Below are 20,755 nucleotides of genomic sequence, written 5' to 3'. Positions count from 1 at the left end.
TGTAGCTTTCCAGCAAATAACAAAGAATTGGAAATATGCTCTCAATATTTCTTTTCAAGAATGGAGGTATGGTTTTTGTTATAATCATAGACTAGCAGGAATTTTGTAACTCCACTCTCTATGGCTATTAAGATAGATTATCTTTGGTCGCCAGTGACTGCTTTACGAAGGGGTATCTTGGTGCTGTATAAGAAGATATACAAATTTGGATTTACCGATGTTTACATTCACTATAATGCCAAGGGTAGAGATAGTGACCTCCTTGCTTTACAGCGTCTAGTGGCAAAGGTAACTACACAGTCAAATATATCATTAAATTCAGTCCCTCTCATTGGTACTTAGTTCAAAGACAGATTCCAATATATGTATAGCGTTACTATACTGTTGTCAAGAGCAGAGAATACACCTCCCCCCATCAGTAAGGTAAAATGGTAAAAAAATCTCCAGCTTCAAGCTTTGGCAAGATATGGAAAAAACACCCTCAGTGGTGAAATGGGATTAAGGACCTTACACACTTGGACAATGAAGGAGGCAAACGTAAACCCCTCACACCCTTAGGCAGGTTAAGGTGTTAATTATTATAACTCCTAGCCATTGATTAAGGTGGGGATTTAAAACAGCAAAATGATCCCTGTCCATGAGAAGGGTAGTAAATACATATAATCCCTGTCTTTGGTCATGTTGGGGATGTTGAAAAATGTCTACGCCTGGTGAGGTTTGAGGGGTTAAAGAAACACCCACCTGAGGGAAACACAATAAATGCACTTCGGCAAGGAGGGGAAATATGCAAAAATCCACCACTGGGCATGTGAGGGGTTGACACATATGTCAAAGGAGTTGTGCATACACAATCCATCTCTACCCTTGACTAAAGTGGGGTGTAGAAAAACATAATACTCACTACTTTTGATCAATTTGGGGGGCCATGACACAGCACACTTGCTCTTGGACAAAGCAAGAGCATTGATCTTGATATCACTCTCCTCATCCCTAAATAAGTATAGGGGTTCAGATCTCAGTGGAATAAGAAATGAAACAGTAGGCACTCATGAATTTCTATGCCTTTGGCGTTAAGGTCACACAATATTTTCAAACATTTGCCACCTAAAAAACCCTTCATGACACAGCACGATGAATAAGCCAGTCCACAAACAGATTAAAGTGGCAGAGAGAATACCTTCACAGTATAGAACACATATCTTGGGAGATTATCACATAAGGGTACTGACCAGACTATCACGATATTATTAAAGAGCCATGAATGCCACCCTTTTTAAAGATGTTTAACCTTAGTTTGGCTACAGTGGTGACTACTCCAATCCCTGCTGCTGCTAAACAACAACTCAGACGGCCAGACAGAGTGAGTCCAATTGCGATGTGCTGACAGATAGCTGTTTTTTATTGTCCATCACCACCAAGCAAACACTGGAGGCGAGGGACAGTAATAATAAATAATGCCCCCCACCCCATCATGTGAGATAATTCTAATGCTGAGGGGTATTCTCTTTTTTTATTAAAAAAAAAAAAAAATCTCATTTTTGAATTTTCTTTTGGAAAATGTAAAAAGTAATCGGTTTGGTGCAAGGCTCCGCCATGTTGACCAAACTATTAAAAGCATTGACAGGAGTCGCCATGACGGCGGTTCCTGGGAATACATTATAAATGACCCCTAGCCTGACAGTCATTTATAAATCTGGCAGGCAGTCCCTTCACCAGGGCGACAGAGTAGTTTACTCCGTTGCCCAGAGCAACGGGCTGTCTGCCAAAATATTAATTGGGGAGAACAAAGCAAACACAAGGAGATGATGGACGGAGCGCTGAATCTTTTCTGACACTCACCCCTAGTCACAGATCTGGGTTGAATGATGGATTTAACCCAGATCTTTTGACTGGGGGTGAATGTTTAGATTTGTTCTGCATTCCGTCCATCAATTGTGTGTCTTTTGCTTTCTCGCCCCCAGAATATAAATTGGGTCCTTAGCCAGAACACATTGGAGCTTGAGTAACATTGGATCAATAGAAACCTTTTGGTATACCCCAAGCATGGGCTTTGGGTGTACAATAAAGGGTTGGTACAAGTAACACCTAGTGCAAAGTAGTGTGCACCGGCAAATGGCAAAATGACATGAATGTCATGAAGAACAAGTGTAGCAGCACTGATTCTATTGCTGATATTGTAGAAGAATAAATACATACGCACTTGAAAAATATATAAATAAATCACTTCTGTCTAGACCAGAGTGGTGTACAGTAGTTACACTAAGCTATTCAAAATGCAAAATGTCAAAATATATTATGCAGAAGTGTACATTTGCCAAAAAGATACAGCAGAAAGAACATATCGGCATAATAGACACAAAGGCAGTCATTACCCGTGCCGAGATAACTCCATTGGGGCTGGGATCACGTGAAACGTCTGGGGAAAATGGGGCATTACAGAGGTTGCGAATGAGGTACATGGATGAAAGTTGGAATCAGAGATAAGAAATGTGAAACTAACAGAGAAGAAACAGACATTTGGAGAATTATGTGTTTCACAATTTATTAAGGATATATAAGCCGAATACACCTTGCCTGCAGGTAATATATTGCAGTAGGTGTCACTGAAGGTAAGATAAAGCTATGGAGAAGTAGACATGAGGAGAGATTGGTAGTAGGTGTTTTAGGGTTTTGTTTAGTTCTCCTTTTTGGTGTGTTGGGTCTACTTCAAGATTATATATACAACTCTCATTGGGCCTAAAATAATTAGGAGGTTTCCAGACTACAGACAATCTTGAGGATATAGTAGACCAGCTAAGAGCATTATTAAAGTCAGGAAAACCCCTTACTGAAGGTTGCCCAAAGTGTTATATTGATGATTATGTAATATGACAGCCTACCTCCTTCCTCACACATTGACCCATCTTTACATTTTCTAGGCCTCAGAATAAAGAAAATCAAGTCTGAGTCACTACAAATGTCGACAATGCTTCTTCCATGCCTACCTATACTGGTGAAACTGTGCTTAACTGTGTTGGCATCTGCATCCTACAACCAGCAACATGCATGTAGGCTCTTCACACCAAACATGGAGGTGTATTCTAGGGAGGGGGATGTCGTCTTTGGGATCCTAGCTGCTGTCCACCAGGAGGTTGTTTACCCTCCCCCCAAATCATTATTTGCCAAGGCACCTGCACCCAGGCGCTGTGAGAGGTAGATAAATGCTCCTCACAAGAATCCTTCTCCTGCATGCCTTTGCTGAGTTTATTGTTTGTGTCAATGAGAATTGAGTGGTATATAAAGGGAGTATCAAACATTTCACTTATCTGTTTAGTACAGCTCTGTGAGTACATAATTGTTGTACTGTGGATGTTTTTCTTATTTGGTAGCAATATAAGATGAACAAGTAGATTTTAATTCCTGTTACTTGCACTTACAAAACTTTAATGAATATTTATCGATTTTACAGTCATTTTATAGTGATGTGATGGTTGTTTTATGTAAATGGAATGTAATGTATTTATTGGCATATAATTCAAATAAGTGTGATTTGAATTGAACTCTTGTCATGCCTTCTTCCCAATAACTTCAGTATATTACAATTTTCTTTTACAATATTTCCCTAAGGGTTCGTTTTGTAATTCATATATGAAGGTTAATGTTGACCAACTGCAAGTAAATTGGGCTGGATCTAGTTGCACCATTTGAGTTTAGGACTTTTGAAAGTATGGGAAAAAGTGAGATGTTGTACTAGCTTAAAACCAGCAACTAAAACCAATTAACACCATTCAGTGTTTACTAAGGTAAAAACATAAGTGCAGGGGGCCAAACATTTTATTGGGCGACCTCCAGAGTTGTCTGTCTAGAGGCTAGAGACTGTCTAGCCTTGATTCAACCTTGAGTCTCTTTCGTCTACCACCCAAACTTCCTGTCACTTTATCTGAATATCGCAGGTACTTTTTTTTTGTTACATATTTTTCCCTTTGTTATTGTTTTCTTATCTCTGTATTCTTTCTTCTTTACCCTTTCGTGCTTTCATCTACTGCTCTGGATGAAAGACTGGTCATTAAAAATAAAGGCTTATTTTCAAAAATGAGTTTGAATGCTCACTGTCTGCGACCATCAACACAAATAGACTGAGACGCACCACTTAGCACTTTTAAATGTTAATTAAAGTACCCACCTAGAGTAGAAACAAGACTCTACCTTCAACTTCATATGGCTCTAAACAATGTCTGTCCTTCACCTTTTTCATAATGATTCCCTCTCAGGCAACCACTTCTACATTATATCAGGAGTAACAAGAGGCAACTCCAGATCCCCCAAATGCATGTTATGTCTGATGAGTTGTATTTACACATTAAGTGATAGCCCAAATACGTAAACTATTCTTAAATGTATTTACCAATAGCAACATGCTATTCCATCATTTTGTAGCTGGCCTATGCCATTACAAACAGGTACCAATTACATGTAATTAAGACTTAGCTGCAGTCCCCAAGGGGTGGTCCAGGGTGAACTGCTATATTAATTTTGCCAACACCTTACATTAATCTCACACCTTGGCAACAGATCTGATGTTACATTTCCAATCAACATTCAGTGACCAAAAAACACCATTTGAGGACTATCAAGAGATAACTTCATATGCCCATGCATGCTATATTTTTGTAAACACAATACTTGGAAATGATACAGTGTATAATTGCATGCACAGAAAAGACCAGGAAGTGACATATTAGCAGCATACAAAATAGCAGGGGACTCATTTAGAGCCTGGCAGATGTTCTGTCTGGCCATCATAGGGGTAGACCATACTTTCGTACGACCATTTTCCCCACTTAAAGATCCCTGTCTGTCAGGAGCAGATTTCTGTGGCATGATGGTTCCATGAGGGTAGTGGCCCTTTCATAGCAGTGCGGGTTTGGCAGGAAGGTACCATGTTTAAAACACCCAGTGGGCAAACTTTTTTTTGTTTAGCGAAAACAAATTCCCAAAGTAGAAGTTTGTTTTCTCTAAACAAAAAGCGATTTGACCAACACACATGGATGTGCCCCTATCCCTTTTCTCACCAAAGAACAAATAAATACTCTTCTTCCAAAAAGTAATTGATTTTGAACATGCAATGATATACAGAATAAGCACAATGAACTTTGAAACACATATTCAGGGTTGTGATTTTAATTTCAACTAAGCCATTTGGCATTAGGTACAGAAATCAATACTAAAGGACCTATTCTCAAACAAGTATTCACAGCCATACATCTCACGATGAGGATGTGGGTGTTCCTTGGTATTCCACGCTGCTTGTAATGCCCACAGACATTTATGTTTGTGGGCATTCACAAACTCCTATAATTCCCTTCCCCAGTCTAGAAAGAGATGGATTGTTTACTCCAGCACAGAAAATATCTTACATCTCTCAAATAGATGAAGATGCTTGGTAATACATTAGATCTTAGAATCTGTAGAGGAGCTAACAGTCTCTTTCTACAGCTTGTTTCTTATATTTGTATTTTAGCTTGTAGTGCATGAGCATTCAGTTTTTTTCCAATCATCCGAGAGACCACTAATGAATTTGGCAGCTGCTGCATTAGTAGAGACTTTATGAATGGGGCTGGTTTATTTGCGTGGATACTATCCTAGAAAACTACAGAACAGAGATCTGTTGTTGGAAGAATGTAAAGTATTGGTATAAGAAAATTCTTTTAGTCACTGATTTAAAAAAAAAACTTTATTGTAGGTAACACTTTGAACACAGCTATGTGCCTACAACCCTGAGGCCGGCAGCAAAGGATGACTTACAGTAGGAATGTTATTACACAGCTGTTACACCGACAACCCAAAGGCCCGGCAGCGATTTAGAACATTGCGTGTTAATATTGCATTTGTTGTGAAAAAGTCTGCATGGAATAACCAAAATGTACGAACCTGTGACCAACAATTAAAACGTTTGTAACTTCCCCACCCCACCCCACCTGTCATTTACACAAGTTAACAAATTAATATCTGCACATTTAGCGACGTCACTGGTGCTCCTATGACATATCACAGTTGTAAAAGTCCACATACCCAGCCAGCAGCGGGCAGCCTCCTATAACATTAGGCATATCTCCAACTGCATAAGAATATGGTAAGGACTAATAGCCCCATTTTGCTCAGTAGCCCTCAGGCAGCGCTATCTCCCCAAAGTTCTGCCCCTACGGCCGCCAACCAGTTCACGAGGGGAACCCATATGTCTTTAGGCCTAGATCTGCTTGGCATTAGTTCCCAATAGCAAGTTAGTTGATCTTTGCAATATGTGTCAGCTTTCAGCCACTCTGCCACTGTAGGAGCATGCTGTTTTTTCCAGTGCATTGCCACCTGACGTCTTGCAAGCAACAGCAGCATAGCCGTGAGTTTACGAGAACCTTTTGGGACCTCCAGTACAAAACCCAGCAGTGCCACCAGTGGTGTAGCCCGTAGGTGAAAGCCGGTAATTTGTCCAATGTGTAAGAAAATAGACTCCCACTATTGTGCTATTGTGCTACAATTACATGCCAGATGCGTAAATGTGGCTGCAGACGCACCACATCTCCAGCAGTTCGTATCTGGGTGTAGGCCCATACGGTATAATTGTGGTGGTGTGCAATAGACTCTGTGTAAGAAATTAAAATGCACAAGCTGCAATCTATAATTTGGTGACAGGTGCTCCAGCTGGGACCAGCAGAATTGCCACTGTTTATCTGTAATAGATGTGCCCGCCTCCCTTTCCCAATCTGCTTTAGTTGTATTGAGGATAATAGGGGAGTTCTTTTGTGTTATGCTAGATATACGCGTGATCAATTTACGGGGAGATGGATTTGACAATACATTTTCTAACGCTGGCAACGTAGGAGGTTCCCGCGGGAAGTCCGTATACCTAGCCCTACATGCCGCTCTGAGTTGATAGTACAATAGCATGTCCAATGCTGTGGGTGTCTGAGTTTTACACATCTGCTGAAGTGACATGAAGGTTGCCTCCGGATAAAGGTCACCCCTTTCACCAAATCATGTGCTGTTGCCCTCATAGTGGTAGCTTTGTCCATTAGTAGCGCTAGTAGTGGATTTCCCCCTAGGGTCGTAGATGGTGCGTATAGTTCCCTCTGGCCCGCCCTCTTCGCAATGCCTCTCCATGCCCAACGAGTTGTTTCTACTGTGTCTATCTCTAGATGGGGCCGCCTATACGGTTTATAAACAGCCGCGTTTAGCGGTATAGGAGCAACTCGATCTATTTCTATCGCAACATGGGGCTGAAATGGAGTTGGGTGGTGCCATAAGTGCAGATACTGTGCCTGCGCACTGTAGGCATAAAGCTCAAAATCTGGAGCACCCAAGCCTCTCTGAGCCAATGGCAGTGTCAATAAATTCCATGAAACACGGGGTTGTTTACCCGCCCAAACTAATTTGAGGATGAGATAGTGGAGCCTTTTAAAAAAATGAGTATTCAGTGGCATAGGGATGTTCACAAACAGATATAATAGTTTGGGTAGGATCACCATTTTTGTAACCTCAATGCGCCCTGTCAAGGAGAGTGATAGTAGTTTCCATCTATGTATCTTGCTTTCTATCCAATCGATCACACATCCATAGTTGGCTAAACATATTTCTTGTAGAGACCTACTTACTCTGATACCCAAATATCTTGTAGTATCCTTGGCCCAGTGTATCGGGAATTCCATATTGAATGGAATAGTGTCATCCGTTAGTGGGAACAACACGGATTTAGTCCAATTAATCTGAATACCTGTCAGCCCCCCATATCAGACCAATTCCCTCATGACCGCATCAAAGTTGTCACTTGGATTAACCAAATAGATAGCCATGTCGTCAGCGTACATTGATACCAAGAGACCTCTAGAGGTAAATCCTATGCTTCTATGCGTGTGATGTTGACGAAGTCTGGCTGTCAATGGTTCAGTGGCTATAGCAAATTATAGGGGCGAAAGAGGGCAACCTTGTCGCATCCCTCTCATAATTTCAAAAGATTCCGACACCTGCCCATTCACCATAAGTCTCGCCATCGGTTTTGTGTATATTTGCATCTGCTTAAAAAATAAAGGGCTGAGACCCATTTTGGGCAATAAAATGAAGAGAAATTTCCATTCCAAGGAATCAAAAGCCTTTGTGACATTAAACAATGAGGCGATTGCCTGTACATGGGGGGCCAAGTAGTGGAGGAGCCCGAAGATAGTTCTCAGATTGTGGGTGGTCGAACGCCCGGGTATGAACCTCGATTGCTCCGGTAATGCAATCTGCGGGAGCATCGGTTGCAGCCTATTCGCTATCAATTTGGCATATATCTTAGCATCTAAGTTAATTAACGAAAGGAGACGATAGGACTCCGGCCGCGTAGAATCTTTATCCGGTTTCAGTAAGGTGATTATAATTGCCTCACGTAAGGTAGGAGGGAGCGTGCCTGTTTCCATAGCCTCCAGATAAACCTGTAATAGCCAGGGGGCAATGATGTCAACATATTCCTTCTAAAAAGCGGCGGTCAGCCCGTCCGCTCTTGGGGCTTTGCCCGCCGGCATGCCATTTATTACTTGCCTTATATCTTTTACCAATATTGGCATGTATTCTCGAGCCCTGTTGTTGAACCACGCTAGTGCGACTGTGTTTAGGTAGTCAGAAATGTCTGTCTGAGATGGATTAGTTTGGTATGTGTATAGTCGTTGGCAAAAGCTGGTCATCGTTTGCAATATGTCCGACGGTGATCTGACCACCACCCCTTCATCTGTATGAAGTTCAGTGATGTAATAGATGCCTCTTGGGGATCTGAGTAGACCCGCTAGTGTTTTCCCTGCACGTTCGCCCTCCCCATAGCGCCTTGCCTGAGTATATTTATGCAGAAATTTTGTTTCCCTCTCCGCCTCCTGCTGAAATTCAGTCAATTTGGACCTGATCTGGGCCGCAACACCCGGGGCATGATTTATTAGTAGCAATCGTTCTAGCTCTCTGAGTTTACGCTCTACCCTGTATAGTGTATTGCGAATGTCTTTGAGTACCCCTGTTTTGAGCGCTATGCAGTTCCCCCTCGTAACCACTTTGAACGCTTTCCAGAGTACACCCTGAGACTCCACCGTGCCCTCATTCAGTGTGAAATATTCAACACTTTTTTCACGCAGCTCCTCACGGAAAACCTGGTCCAGGAGTGCACCTGAAGGGAATCTCCAGGTAAATGGTTGTTTGTATGGCTCAGGTACTTGTAACTTTATATGCGTGGGTGCATGATCAGAGAATGTGCCTGGGTAATGCCCGGCTTCCAGAACCAAGGCATGTATGTTCTTGGATACTAACCAGTAATCCAGTCTGGACCATGCATTTCGTTGATGTGTCACACACATACCCTCCCTAGCCATTGGATGTAGCGTTCTCCAGGTGTCCACCAGTTGAAGGTCCAGTATGATGTCGGACAACATACCTGCCGCTTTTGGGTGATGGACACGAGATGCCCCCTTTCTGTCTGCCGTGGCCGAGAGAACAACATTAAAATCACCCCCCACATCACCGCCACGCTGCCTATTGTCTGTATTTTCTGCCAAATATGTTGAAAAAAATCAGGACAGTCAGAATTTCGGCCATAAGTGTTAATTAGCACTACTGGGATGTTATATAGTGTGCCTTGCAATATAATAAACCACCCCTCCTTGTCCACTGTGGCGTGATGTGTTTTCCAATGTAGCCCCTTACGTATGAGGATTGCGACACCCCTGGAGTAATTTGAGTAACCAGCTTCCACCACCTCTCTCCATCTGTTATTTCTAAGTAAACCCGCAGCTGCAGTAGTTAAATGTGTTTCTTGGAGCAGACAGATGTCCACCCCATGTCTTGTCAGGTAAGAGTGGATTAATCTGGTCTTCCTGCGATCATTTAGACCTCTAACATTCTATGAAAGACATTTGAGGGTTGTAATTACAGCAGAGTGTAAGAGAGACAGACCCGGGTCCTAGGACCGCAACTAGTGTTTGGTGCATATATGAAAGACAGTGATAGTGCGGAGCAATTCGTAAAGCTACCATTCGCAGAATAATGCGCTGGCATGATTAGACAGATGTTCATCCAATAACAGTATGGCATACCGCCTAGTGGACTTGTGTGACAGACTGCAGGCCATGACAGGTCTAAGTAACAGAACTTGAACCCCCCCTCCCCCTCCCACACCAACCCCCAATTAGGTCATGTCAATTCCCCCCCTTTCCCGTCAACTGTAAACGAACCATCCACAGTAGTGAACATGAGGGAATCATCCCATGGGGGCACGTGGGGCCGCTGGCAATACTCCCTGCACTCTTGGCAGGGTGGCCGAGAAAACAATGTACTAACCTGAAACAATGAGCCAACCAACGCTATGGTGCAATAATTACAGTGCAGGAGAACATATTGACAAACCCCGATCAACCAACACAAACATACTTGTACATTTTACAGACAACAGGATCTTTAAAGCCCAAATTGGGCACTTATCTGTGTAACCAGAGTGCAGGTCTTAGGCCTTCAGTCATTATCGCTCAGATTGTTCTCGGTTTGAGCATCGCCAGCCAGTGAACGTTGTTTGTGCTCCTTTGCTAACTGCTTTGTGTATGTCAGAGCAGCTTTAGCGTCTGTGAAAAACATGGGCTTGCCATTTCCCTGATTTCACAGCTTTGCGGGGTAGATCAGGGCATATTTGGTGCCTATTTGCTGGAAGATTTTTTTTGCAGGCATGAACTCTCTTCTGGCTGCCTGAACCTGTAGTGTAAAATACGGATATAATGCAATGTTATTTCCTTTATATTGGATTTCACCTTTCTCTCTCGCCAACCTGAGTATCGTATCCCGGTCTCTATAGTTTAAAACTCTTGCCAGTATTGGTCTTGCCGGTGCACCCGGTCGCGGCCTGGGCCCCAGTGTCCGGTACGCTCGCTCGATTAAAAACATGGTGGACAGGTCGGGACCGAAGAGATCTGACATCATTGTCTCCATGTACTTCTCCATATTCTGGATGTCTGTTGATTCCGCAACACCCGTGATTCTGATGTTGTTCCTCCTCGACCGAGCTTCTAAATCCTTGTTCTTTTTTCTTATAACGTGCAGTACTCCATCCATTTCCCGCAATTTCTTGTCCATATCCGTCTGACCCTCTTCTGTCTCTGTCACTCTCATTTCCAGTACACTCATGCGGCCTTCCTGTTTGTCCATACGTTGCGTTATCCTGTCCATCCTCTCTGCTAGCGAGTCCATTTTGGAATCCAATCCTTGGAGGCTTGTTTTCAGGTCTAGAAACATTGCACAAATGTCCTCTTCAGGTGGGCGACCAGCCTCCCCCTCCTCGGTCGACTCCTGCTGGCCAGTGTCAGTGTCAGCCGTTTTATTGGACTTCCTGTCGAATGTAATCTTGGGTTGGCGTGTGTCTGGTTTCCTCATCGCTGCAAGCCGCAATGACCTTGACGAAGGGCGGGTAACAGATGTCTTATTACGTTGCACTATGTGCCTGTGTCTAACACCCCACAGCAAGGACCACTTGTCACCACGCTGTCACCCGGGAACTCCCTGCTATTACCGACTCCACCACCTGTAAGATTTTTACACCAGGAGTATGAGCGTTGGGACTATGGGTCTCGCCGCCTAGTATTGCCTGATTACTGACACCAGCAGGTCAGCCCTCGACAGCCTAATCGTTCGCCCCCACTGACCGGCCGCAGGCAGGGGCACCGGAAGACTCTGCTATGATGATGCTGATATAGCCAGGCGGCACCCACGTCGTGATATGAGCGACGAGCCGCAGCAAGACAATGCAGCGTGTATATGAGAAGCAGCTGCCCCCGTCCAATGGTGCAGCCCGCCGACCCCCCGCAGCTAGCGTCCACCTCATCACACCTAATAGACGTCGTCAAGGAGCCCCGCTGTAACTCAGCACAAAGGTGGTTGCTCTGGGTGCCAACGGCCACAGCAACGCGCAATCTGACCTTTTGATATCTTCCTCAACAGCTGCCCCTTTCTCTGAAACCTCCGGTCTCGCCACCGCAGAGCTTATGTCAAAACGAGGATATCTTGGCTGTAACGCCTGGCCCAAGTTGCACGACAGTTCTGTAGGAGAGCTCCTCACAACACCCCCGGCAGTTGCAGGTCACGCGACAATCAGGCCAACAGTCTCGACCGGCACCTAACAGATGGGAGCATGACTGGGAGGCCTCGCATATCCTGAAGTAGCGCTGGATCCGACGATTAAGCTACGCTTCCGATCCGTTAAATTCAGGGTCGCCCTGGCAGTGGCAGTTGATTGAGGTTGCAGATTGGTTTTAGCGCGGAGCCTCAGACGCCGCTCCGGCAACAAATGGTGCCTGAGTCGGCCGCCGGTCACATGCACTCTCAGCCCCCTCTATCCCTCAACAAGTTATGTGTCAATGGGGTAACCCGATAGACCACTGGACTCGGGTATATAGTGGTACACAGTGGAAATAGTTTACAAAATGTCAGAGAACACATGTGTCGGCAATGTATATGAAATTATGACAACACCTGATAGTAGATGCGATTAATGACTGATTTATTCAGCTTACCAAGTATTAGGTCAAAGGATCAACAATTCAACGACATGTGTCAATGGAGGGAAAAATAAAAGAAAGTAGTTGTTTCTTCATCTGGTTCAGAGTGATGAAGAGGAGTCAGTGCCAATTCAATGACAAAAGACTTGCAAAATATTTGGATATGAACTGACTTAACAGTTCCAATCTCATCTCAGAGATAGACTGCTTTCTCATTCACCTTTTGCAATTTCTCTGAAGTTCTACAGGGGACCTTCATGAGCCCTAACCATTTCTGCACATATATCATTCCTCTGGCATGACGAATATGCTGTCTTGGCTTTTATTTTCTCTCTTGCTGATGATAATCAAATTATTAACCATCTTGACAATCCTTCTCCTTCTTCACACCTTTATCAATGTCTTTCCTCAGTGTGTGCTTGGATGACCTCTAATCACCTTAAATAAATACAGATAAAACTGAAAATCTGCTCTTTGGCAAATTTTCCACCTGTCATTCCTCCCTCTCCTGGTAACCTGCAGAACTGGGAAACCATCCCACCCATTACAGGTGTGCAAAATGTGGGTGTCTTATTTGAAGATTTCCTGTTTTGATTATGTTTGTTTACTGACAAAAATGCTCACTTTTCTCTATTCTTCCTCTCACCAACTTGCAGTTCAATCAGTCATTACTGCCAACCTGGACTTCTGCAAATCTCATCTTGGTTTACCTCATTACCTTATCCACTATTTTACTCTCATTTAATACTGCTGCTTGACTCCTATTCAACCTCTCCAAAAGCTTTCCTACTTCTGCAGCTCTTTGCAAGCTTCCCTGGCTTCCAGTGTGTGCTTATATTCAATTTAAAGCCATGTGCTTGGCTTTTGCAGCCTTTCTCAAGGCTTCTTCTTCCTACAAAACAATGTTTCTTCCTACCATCCCTCCCTCATTCTCCATAGATTATATTTTTATGAACAAATAAACGCCAAAACAAACAAACACCAAATGCAGAGAACTGGAAATATGAATTTTGAAAGAATTAACACTTTCTCTTACTTAAAAACCTATAGCGCCACTTTGGGACATCAGGTCACTCTTGACTGGGACTAAGTTAAAGTTTGATGCTGACCGTGAGGGAGCCCTGCTCGGATACACTTATGTGAAGCCTCAGTCAAAAGTTTACTTTTCTGGAGGATTTTCTCTCGAAGTCAAGCGGTGCCTTCCAGCAGGCCGATTTAGATATAATGTCCTTGTATTGCTTCTCTGCGAAGCCTCCGTCAAATCCTGGAAGTCTGGAGCTCATGAGATTTCAGCGGGGCAAACCTAAAATCCAGGCTGGGTTGTGGTTGAAGGTAGCTCTCTCTCTCGACGTCGAGTCGGTCACCTTATGGAGTTTTTTGACAAAAGTTCCCAAGCTTCACCAAACTTCTGGAACTTCTTCAGGAAGTTCCTCTTGAGGGTTCAAAGTGTAACAAACACAAAGCCAAGGGTCTGCAATCTCCAAGGTAGTCCTTCACATGTCTGCACTACAATTCCCACAATGCACCTGGCTAAATTCTTAAAAGACCACTGGGCGTACTCCAGAATGGGGACTCTTGGTGAAGATGATGTGGTGGGCTCTGTTAACCTGTAGCTTGCAGGGAGTCCACTCCTTAATCCTTCTTGAAGCAATATAAGGTCCTTAGGGATGTAGTACCAGGTTGTATAGCAGGTGCAGTCCTTCAGAGTGCCGTCTTTTGGGTGAAAATACAGATTCCAGCAGGGAAGTCCTTCTTCTCCTTGTTGTGTCAAAAATCAGATCTGAGGAGCTATGCAGCTCTCCCATATTTATTCAGAGTTTCTGGGCTTCAAGCAGGGGGGCACCCATGCCAATGGGATACTGGGCATCACCCAGATAACTAACCACTTCCTCCAAAGTGTGGCATATTCTTGTCTCAGAAAGCACTATTCTCTCAAAATCTAACATGGAAAAGGTCTCTCCTTTGTGGTTAGACCTGGATAAGCCAACACATTGGTATGGCTAAGATTCACTGACACCGCTTCCAAACCCCTGACTGATCAAATTACTGAGGCTTCTGTGTTGCTGGAGGTGTAGGATGTGTGAGTCAGCCTGCACTGGTCCCAAACTGCAATTCTCCCTTTGAAGACCAGTTTGGCTCATCCACCCTCTTCCTTCCTTTTGGCTTCTGCAGCTAAAGTTCTCCACCCACAGGAAATTAATTGTCTACTCTGATAGGACACATCACACCTCATCAAGAAGCTCTGGCCCAGGCTGGAAAAGGCTGGTAAATCGGGAGAGTGCTGTAGCAACAAATGTAGGATAGAATGCTGAATAATTCATACATTCACCCTCAGTCAAGATCTGGGTCAAATCCATTGTTCTTTTGCTCCCTATGCCACCCTAGTTTGGGCTCAACCATATATCAGCCTTGACCCTGCTCCTCATGGGAACAGTTCAACCCGAACTGATAAGTTGGATGATCCCTGGGACCAGATACAAGCATCTTGGGACCGGTTTCTGGTTGTTACCCCTCATCAGCCAGGCTAGCTTGAATCCAGTGGCACAGTGAGAAAGGGATCCGCGTATGGGCATACCCAGCCCACTCAGGGCGAAAAGTGCTACAACAACAAATAATGAATGGAATGCTGAATAAATCATACATTCACCTCCAGTCAAGAGATCAGGGTTAAATCAAATGTTATTTTGCTCACTATGCCACCCCAGTTTGGGCCCAGCAATATGCAAAACAGTCATGACCCTGTTCCTCATGGGAATAGTCCAGCCCGAACTGCCAAGCTGGGTCCTTCCTGGACCAGAAACAAGCATCCTGGGACTGACTTTGGGGTATTACCTCTCATAAGCCAGGCTAGCTTGAATCCAGTGGCACAGCGAGCAAGGGACCCACATCTGGGCAAACCCACCCCACTAAGGGCGAAAAGTGCTGCAGCAACAAATGTTGGACAGAATGCTGAATAAATAATGCATTCACCCCCAGTCAAGAGATCTGGGTTAAATCCATGTTCTTTTGCTCACAATGCCACCCCAGGTTGGACCCAGTCATATGCAAATCAGTCTTGATCCTGCTCCTCATAGGAATAGTCCACCCAAACTGCCAAGCCAGGTCCTTCCTGCACCGGAAACAAGCAACCTGGAACCGGTTTTGAGATATTACCCCTCATCAACCAGGCAAGTAGAATCCAGTGGCACAGTGAGCAAGGAACCAATGTCTGCGCAGTCCCATCCCACTTAGGGTGCAAAGTGCTGCAGCAACAAATGATGGACAGAATGCTGAATACATCATGCATTCACCTCCAGTCAAGAGATCTGGGTTAAATCCATTCTTATTTTGCTCACTATGCCACCCCAGTTTGAACCCAGCCATATATCCAAATTAGTCTTGACCCTGCTCCTCATGGTAATAGTCCACTCGAACTGCCAAGCCAGGTCCTCCCAGGACCGGAAACAAGCACCCAGGGACTTGTTTGAAGGTATTACCCCTCATCAACCAGGCTAGCATGATGCCAGTGGCACAGTGAGCATGGAACCAATGTCTGGGCATACCCATCCCACTTAGGGTGCAAAGTGCTGCAGCAACTAATGATGGACGGAATGCTGAATAAATCATGCATTAACCCTCAGTCAAGAGATCTTGGTTAAAGCCATCATTCTTTTGCTCACTATGCCATCCCAGTTTAGAATCAGCCATATGCAAATCAGTCTTGACCCTGCTCTTCATGGGAACAGTCCAGCACGAGCTGCCAAGCCTGGTCCTCCCTGGGCTGGAAACAAGCATCCTGGGACCTGTTTTGGAGTATTATCCCTTATCAGCCTGGCTAGCTTGAATCTAGTGGCACAGCGAGCAAGGGGCCAATGTCTGGGCACATTTGGGGGTAGAAGCCAGTAATCTGGCTAAAAAGGAATCCAGCAGGGAGAAGGAAGTATTTGAAGGTAATGAATGAAGAAGTTCAAAGATGACATCTATAGGAATAGTAAATATATGCCAGATAAATCGGGGAGACTGAAACACTGCTTGTAATTGAGGAATGGAGCGAAGATTGGAATCGTCCAATAAGTGGTCAACCCATAGTATGACTTTTGGTCCCCAGGATTGCCAGTATAGAGGTCTGTTATTTATGCTAATAAGCTGCTGGTACTATAAGGGAGGATGCAGACAGACTTGTGAGAAATAGAATTAGATTGACAATAAAGATTCAAACTGTTAAAAGTATGTTTGAATAAAAGTGAAGAGGTAGTTGTGCTCTGAAGAAAAAGAGAGAATTTCTCTACGAGCGAATGGTGCAAGTAATACTTGTTCGATATCAAACTAGAAAGGCATGACTGTGGAAGGTGACATAAGGAGCCATTTCGAGGCTTGTCTCAAACAAAAGGCCTTATGATAAGTCTGAAAATTAGGAACATTTGCTCCACCCTCTACCTTGACTTTTGTTAGATGAGGCAGAGAAATTCTAGCTTTTTTATGCCCAAGAAAGTAAGAAAAGAGATTCCACTCTTTTAAAAAATGTTTGAGGAAGGTGTACTGGAATCACGGACAAGGTATACAACAAAATAGGTGAAACCATAATTTTATTGGAGTCTTCCACCACAAGAGGAATAAAGGGTTCAAGGAAGATAGCAATTTATTGATTGTTTTAATTCCTTCATGCACATTTGATTAGACAGATAGTAGCCGCCTGAAAAGTGCCACCAGCTAAACCAGACATAGAAAAAAAGCAAAAACAATTGTAAAAGTTTAGGAAGAAGGATATTTGAGAAGTGTAAATAGAACTCAACTGTAAAACCATCAGGCCCTGGAGTTTTACCTTTTTTAAACAAATTAAGGGGCATATCAATAAGGCGGCGATAAAAAATTATCTCCGCTTTCGCGTCCGTTTTCGGACGAAAAGCGGCGATAATTTTATCACTTTATCAGCAAGGTCACGCTATCGCGTGAATCCTTGCCTTAGCGCCCTTTCCCGTAACGCCCACCTTTGCATCTTTAATGAGATGCAAAGTGGGAATTCCGTCCAAAAATAACTGGAGAAATGTCGCTAACCGATATTTCTCCAATTATCAATGGGCACGCTAACAAGCATAGCGATAAGAAAAAAAGAGCTAACCTTGGTTATCGCTACTTTCCTTACGCCTGCTTTTCCTTTGACTACACAATGTTAGTCAATGGGTGGTGGATTATAGGGCTGAGACCACCCAGCCCTATCAACAAGGATATCGCCGTTTTCCATGGAACATCTCTGGAAAACCAGCGATGTTCCATGGAAAACATTGCTATCACAGGAAGAATTATTGCTATTGCGCTATGCGTTGGTAATACAGCGCTAGCATGGCGATAATTATCTGCGATAGCTGGCATTAAAATTCCTCACGCTAAGGGCGGCCAGCGATAATTATCGCTGCCAGTTGTTGATATGCCCCCAAGAGCTTTGAGTAATTCTGAAATTGATAGGTTGTGTTCAATTGTTACAAAGTTAATATTGTCATGAGCAGGAGGAGGGATATCTTTTAAATATGTCTCGAGAGAACCGTGAGCAGTAGATTCTGTAGTGTATAGGTTTGGATAAAATCTCATAAACTCCTCTAAAATATCCTGATCTCTGGATAGTTGTTTACCACAAGAAGACTGAATACAATCAATTAAGGCAAGTTATTTCTGTTTTTTTAAATAATTCACTTTCCTACTTTGCATTACCCTCCCTAATAGCGTGCACTACTATGAAGTAGTATAAAGGATGCATTATCCGTAGTGATTTTGTTTAACTGATTTAGCACAAACAAGTTCATGTAAATTTGACTCTGAAGTGTCGAATTGATGTTCCTAGATGCTTGATATTAGATAATAAGAACTTATTTGTTTTGCAAAAAAGTTTATTTTTCTTATAAACAAAATCAATTATAAGCCCTTGAATAGCAGCCTTAAAAGTATCCCATAATAATTGGGGGGTTATATCTGAATGTAGATTAAAGGCCAAAATAATCATTATAAAAAAAAACTGAGTCCAATAAGAGAGAGTTAATACATCGCCATCTAGATTTTTAACGTGCTGAGTGAAGGCCCATGTCTGCAACCACTGGGGCATGGTCAAGTGAGAGTAGCATGAAGAAGGGAATAAAAAGAAAACAATTTTATAGAAGGGTTATACAATCGCCATGTAACCACTAAGGGGCTGATTGCGAGTCTGGCGGTCCACGGACCCCCAGACTCATGGGGGCATGGCAGTGGCGGTCTTACTGCCACCCTACAATGAAATAGGCGGTGGGACCTCCACAGCCTGCTGCAGTCCTCAAGGAACTGCCATTCCCTGGCGGTGTTGCGGCGGTCAGGAGACATCTATATGCTTGGCTGGACTGCCATGGTCCCATCAAACATATTTAGAGCTTCCTCTCCGCCAAGGTTTACAAGGCACTTCCTCCTCCATGTTAACCCTGATGGAGAGCATGCAAAGTCAGTGCCCCCTGGTGCCTCTGCTCCCTGTGACTGCACACATGGGGCCAAAATATGTGCCCCCCATGTGTGCATGCACACTAGTTCCTGCACTGCATGGATTTCGAGTCAATGCCGTGCAAAACAGTTTTTGGTCTTCCCATTGCTGTCCTGTTTTTAAAGGCATGGCAGTGGGAACGCCCCAATAAAAGGCCATTACAACAAACAAATGATGGACGGAATGCTGACAATGCAGACATTCTCCCCCAGTCAAGAGATCTGGGTTAAATCCATCGTTCTTTTGCCCACTACACCACCCCAGTTTAGACATGGCCATATGCAAATCAGTCTTGACCCTGTGCCTCATGGGAACAGTCCAGCCCGAACTGCCAAGCCATGTCTTCCCTGGACCGGAATCAAGCATCCTAGGACCGGTTTCTGGCTATCAGCCGTCATCAGCCAGGATAGCTTGACTCCAGTGGCGTAGTGAGCATGGGTCCCACGTCTGGGAATACCCATCCCACTTAGGGCGAAAAGCGTTACAACAAACAAATGATGGACGGAATGCTGACAATGCAGACATTCTCCCCCAGTCAAGAGATCTGGGTTAAATCCATCGTTCTTTTGCCCACTACACCACCCCAGTTTAGACATGGCCATATGCAAATCAGTCTTGACCCTGTGCCTCATGGGAACAGTCCAGCCCGAACTGCCAAGCCATGTCTTCCCTGGACCGGAATCAAGCATCCTAGGACCGGTTTCTGGCTATCAGCCGTCATCAGCCAGGATAGCTTGACTCCAGTGGCGTAGTGAGCATGGGTCCCACATCTGGGAATACCCATCCCACTTAGGGCGAAAAGCGTTACAACAAACAAATGATGGACGGAATGCTGACAATGCAGACATTCTCCCCCAGTCAAGAGATCTGGGTTAAATCCATCGTTCTTTTGCCCACTACACCACCCCAGTTTAGACATGGCCATATGCAAATCAGTCTTGACCCTGTGCCTCATGGGAACAGTCCAGCCCGAACTGCCAAGCCATGTCTTCCCTGGACCGGAATCAAGCATCCTAGGACCGGTTTCTGGCTATCAGCCGCCATCAGCCAGGATAGCTTGACTCCAGTGGCGTAGTGAGCATGGGTCCCACGTCTGGGAATACCCATCCCACTTAGGGCGAAAAGCGTTACAACAAACAAATGATGGACGGAATGCTGACAATGCAGACATTCTCCCCCAGTCAAGAGATCTGGGTTAAATCCATCGTTCTTTTGCCCACTACACCACCCCAGTTTAGACATGGCCATATGCAAATCAGTCTTGACCCTGTGCCTCATGGGAACAGTCCAGCCCGAACTGCCAAGCCATGTCTTCCCTGGACCGGAATCAAGCATCCTAGGACCGGTTTCTGGCTATCAGCCGTCATCAGCCAGGATAGCTTGACTCCAGTGGCGTAGTGAGCATGGGTCCCACGTCTGGGAATACCCATCCCACTTAGGGCGAAAAGCGTTACAACAAACAAATGATGGACGGAATGCTGACAATGCAGACATTCTCCCCCAGTCAAGAGATCTGGGTTAAATCCATCGTTCTTTTGCCCACTACACCACCCCAGTTTAGACATGGCCATATGCAAATCAGTCTTGACCCTGTGCCTCATGGAACGATGGATTTAACCCAGATCTCTTGACTGGGGGAGAATGTCTGCATTGTCAGCATTCCGTCCATCATTTGTTTGTTGTAACGCTTTTCGCCCTAAGTGGGATGGGTATTCCCAGACGTGGGACCCGTGCTCACTACGCCACTGGAGTCAAG

General features: G+C 44.3%; 1 protein-coding gene across 1 annotated transcript in view; it reads left to right on the top strand.

Moving 5' to 3' along the window:
• The first annotated feature begins 2,965 nt into the window (after positions 1 to 2,965).
• The window catches only part of LOC146796884 (extracellular calcium-sensing receptor-like), a 73,234-nt gene continuing 55,444 nt past the window's right edge, over positions 2,966 to 20,755 (top strand). Inside the window, exon 1 of the mRNA XM_085631417.1 lies at positions 2,966 to 3,192. Coding sequence (XP_085487543.1) covers positions 2,966 to 3,192 — 227 coding nt within the window. The remainder of the gene's footprint in view (positions 3,193 to 20,755) is intronic.

This window comes from Triturus cristatus, chromosome 10, assembly GCF_964204655.1.
Source record: "Triturus cristatus chromosome 10, aTriCri1.1, whole genome shotgun sequence".
Lineage (NCBI taxonomy): Eukaryota > Metazoa > Chordata > Amphibia > Caudata > Salamandridae > Triturus > Triturus cristatus.
Note: the sequence above shows the minus strand (reverse complement) of the source record. Positions and strands in the feature narration are given on the sequence as shown.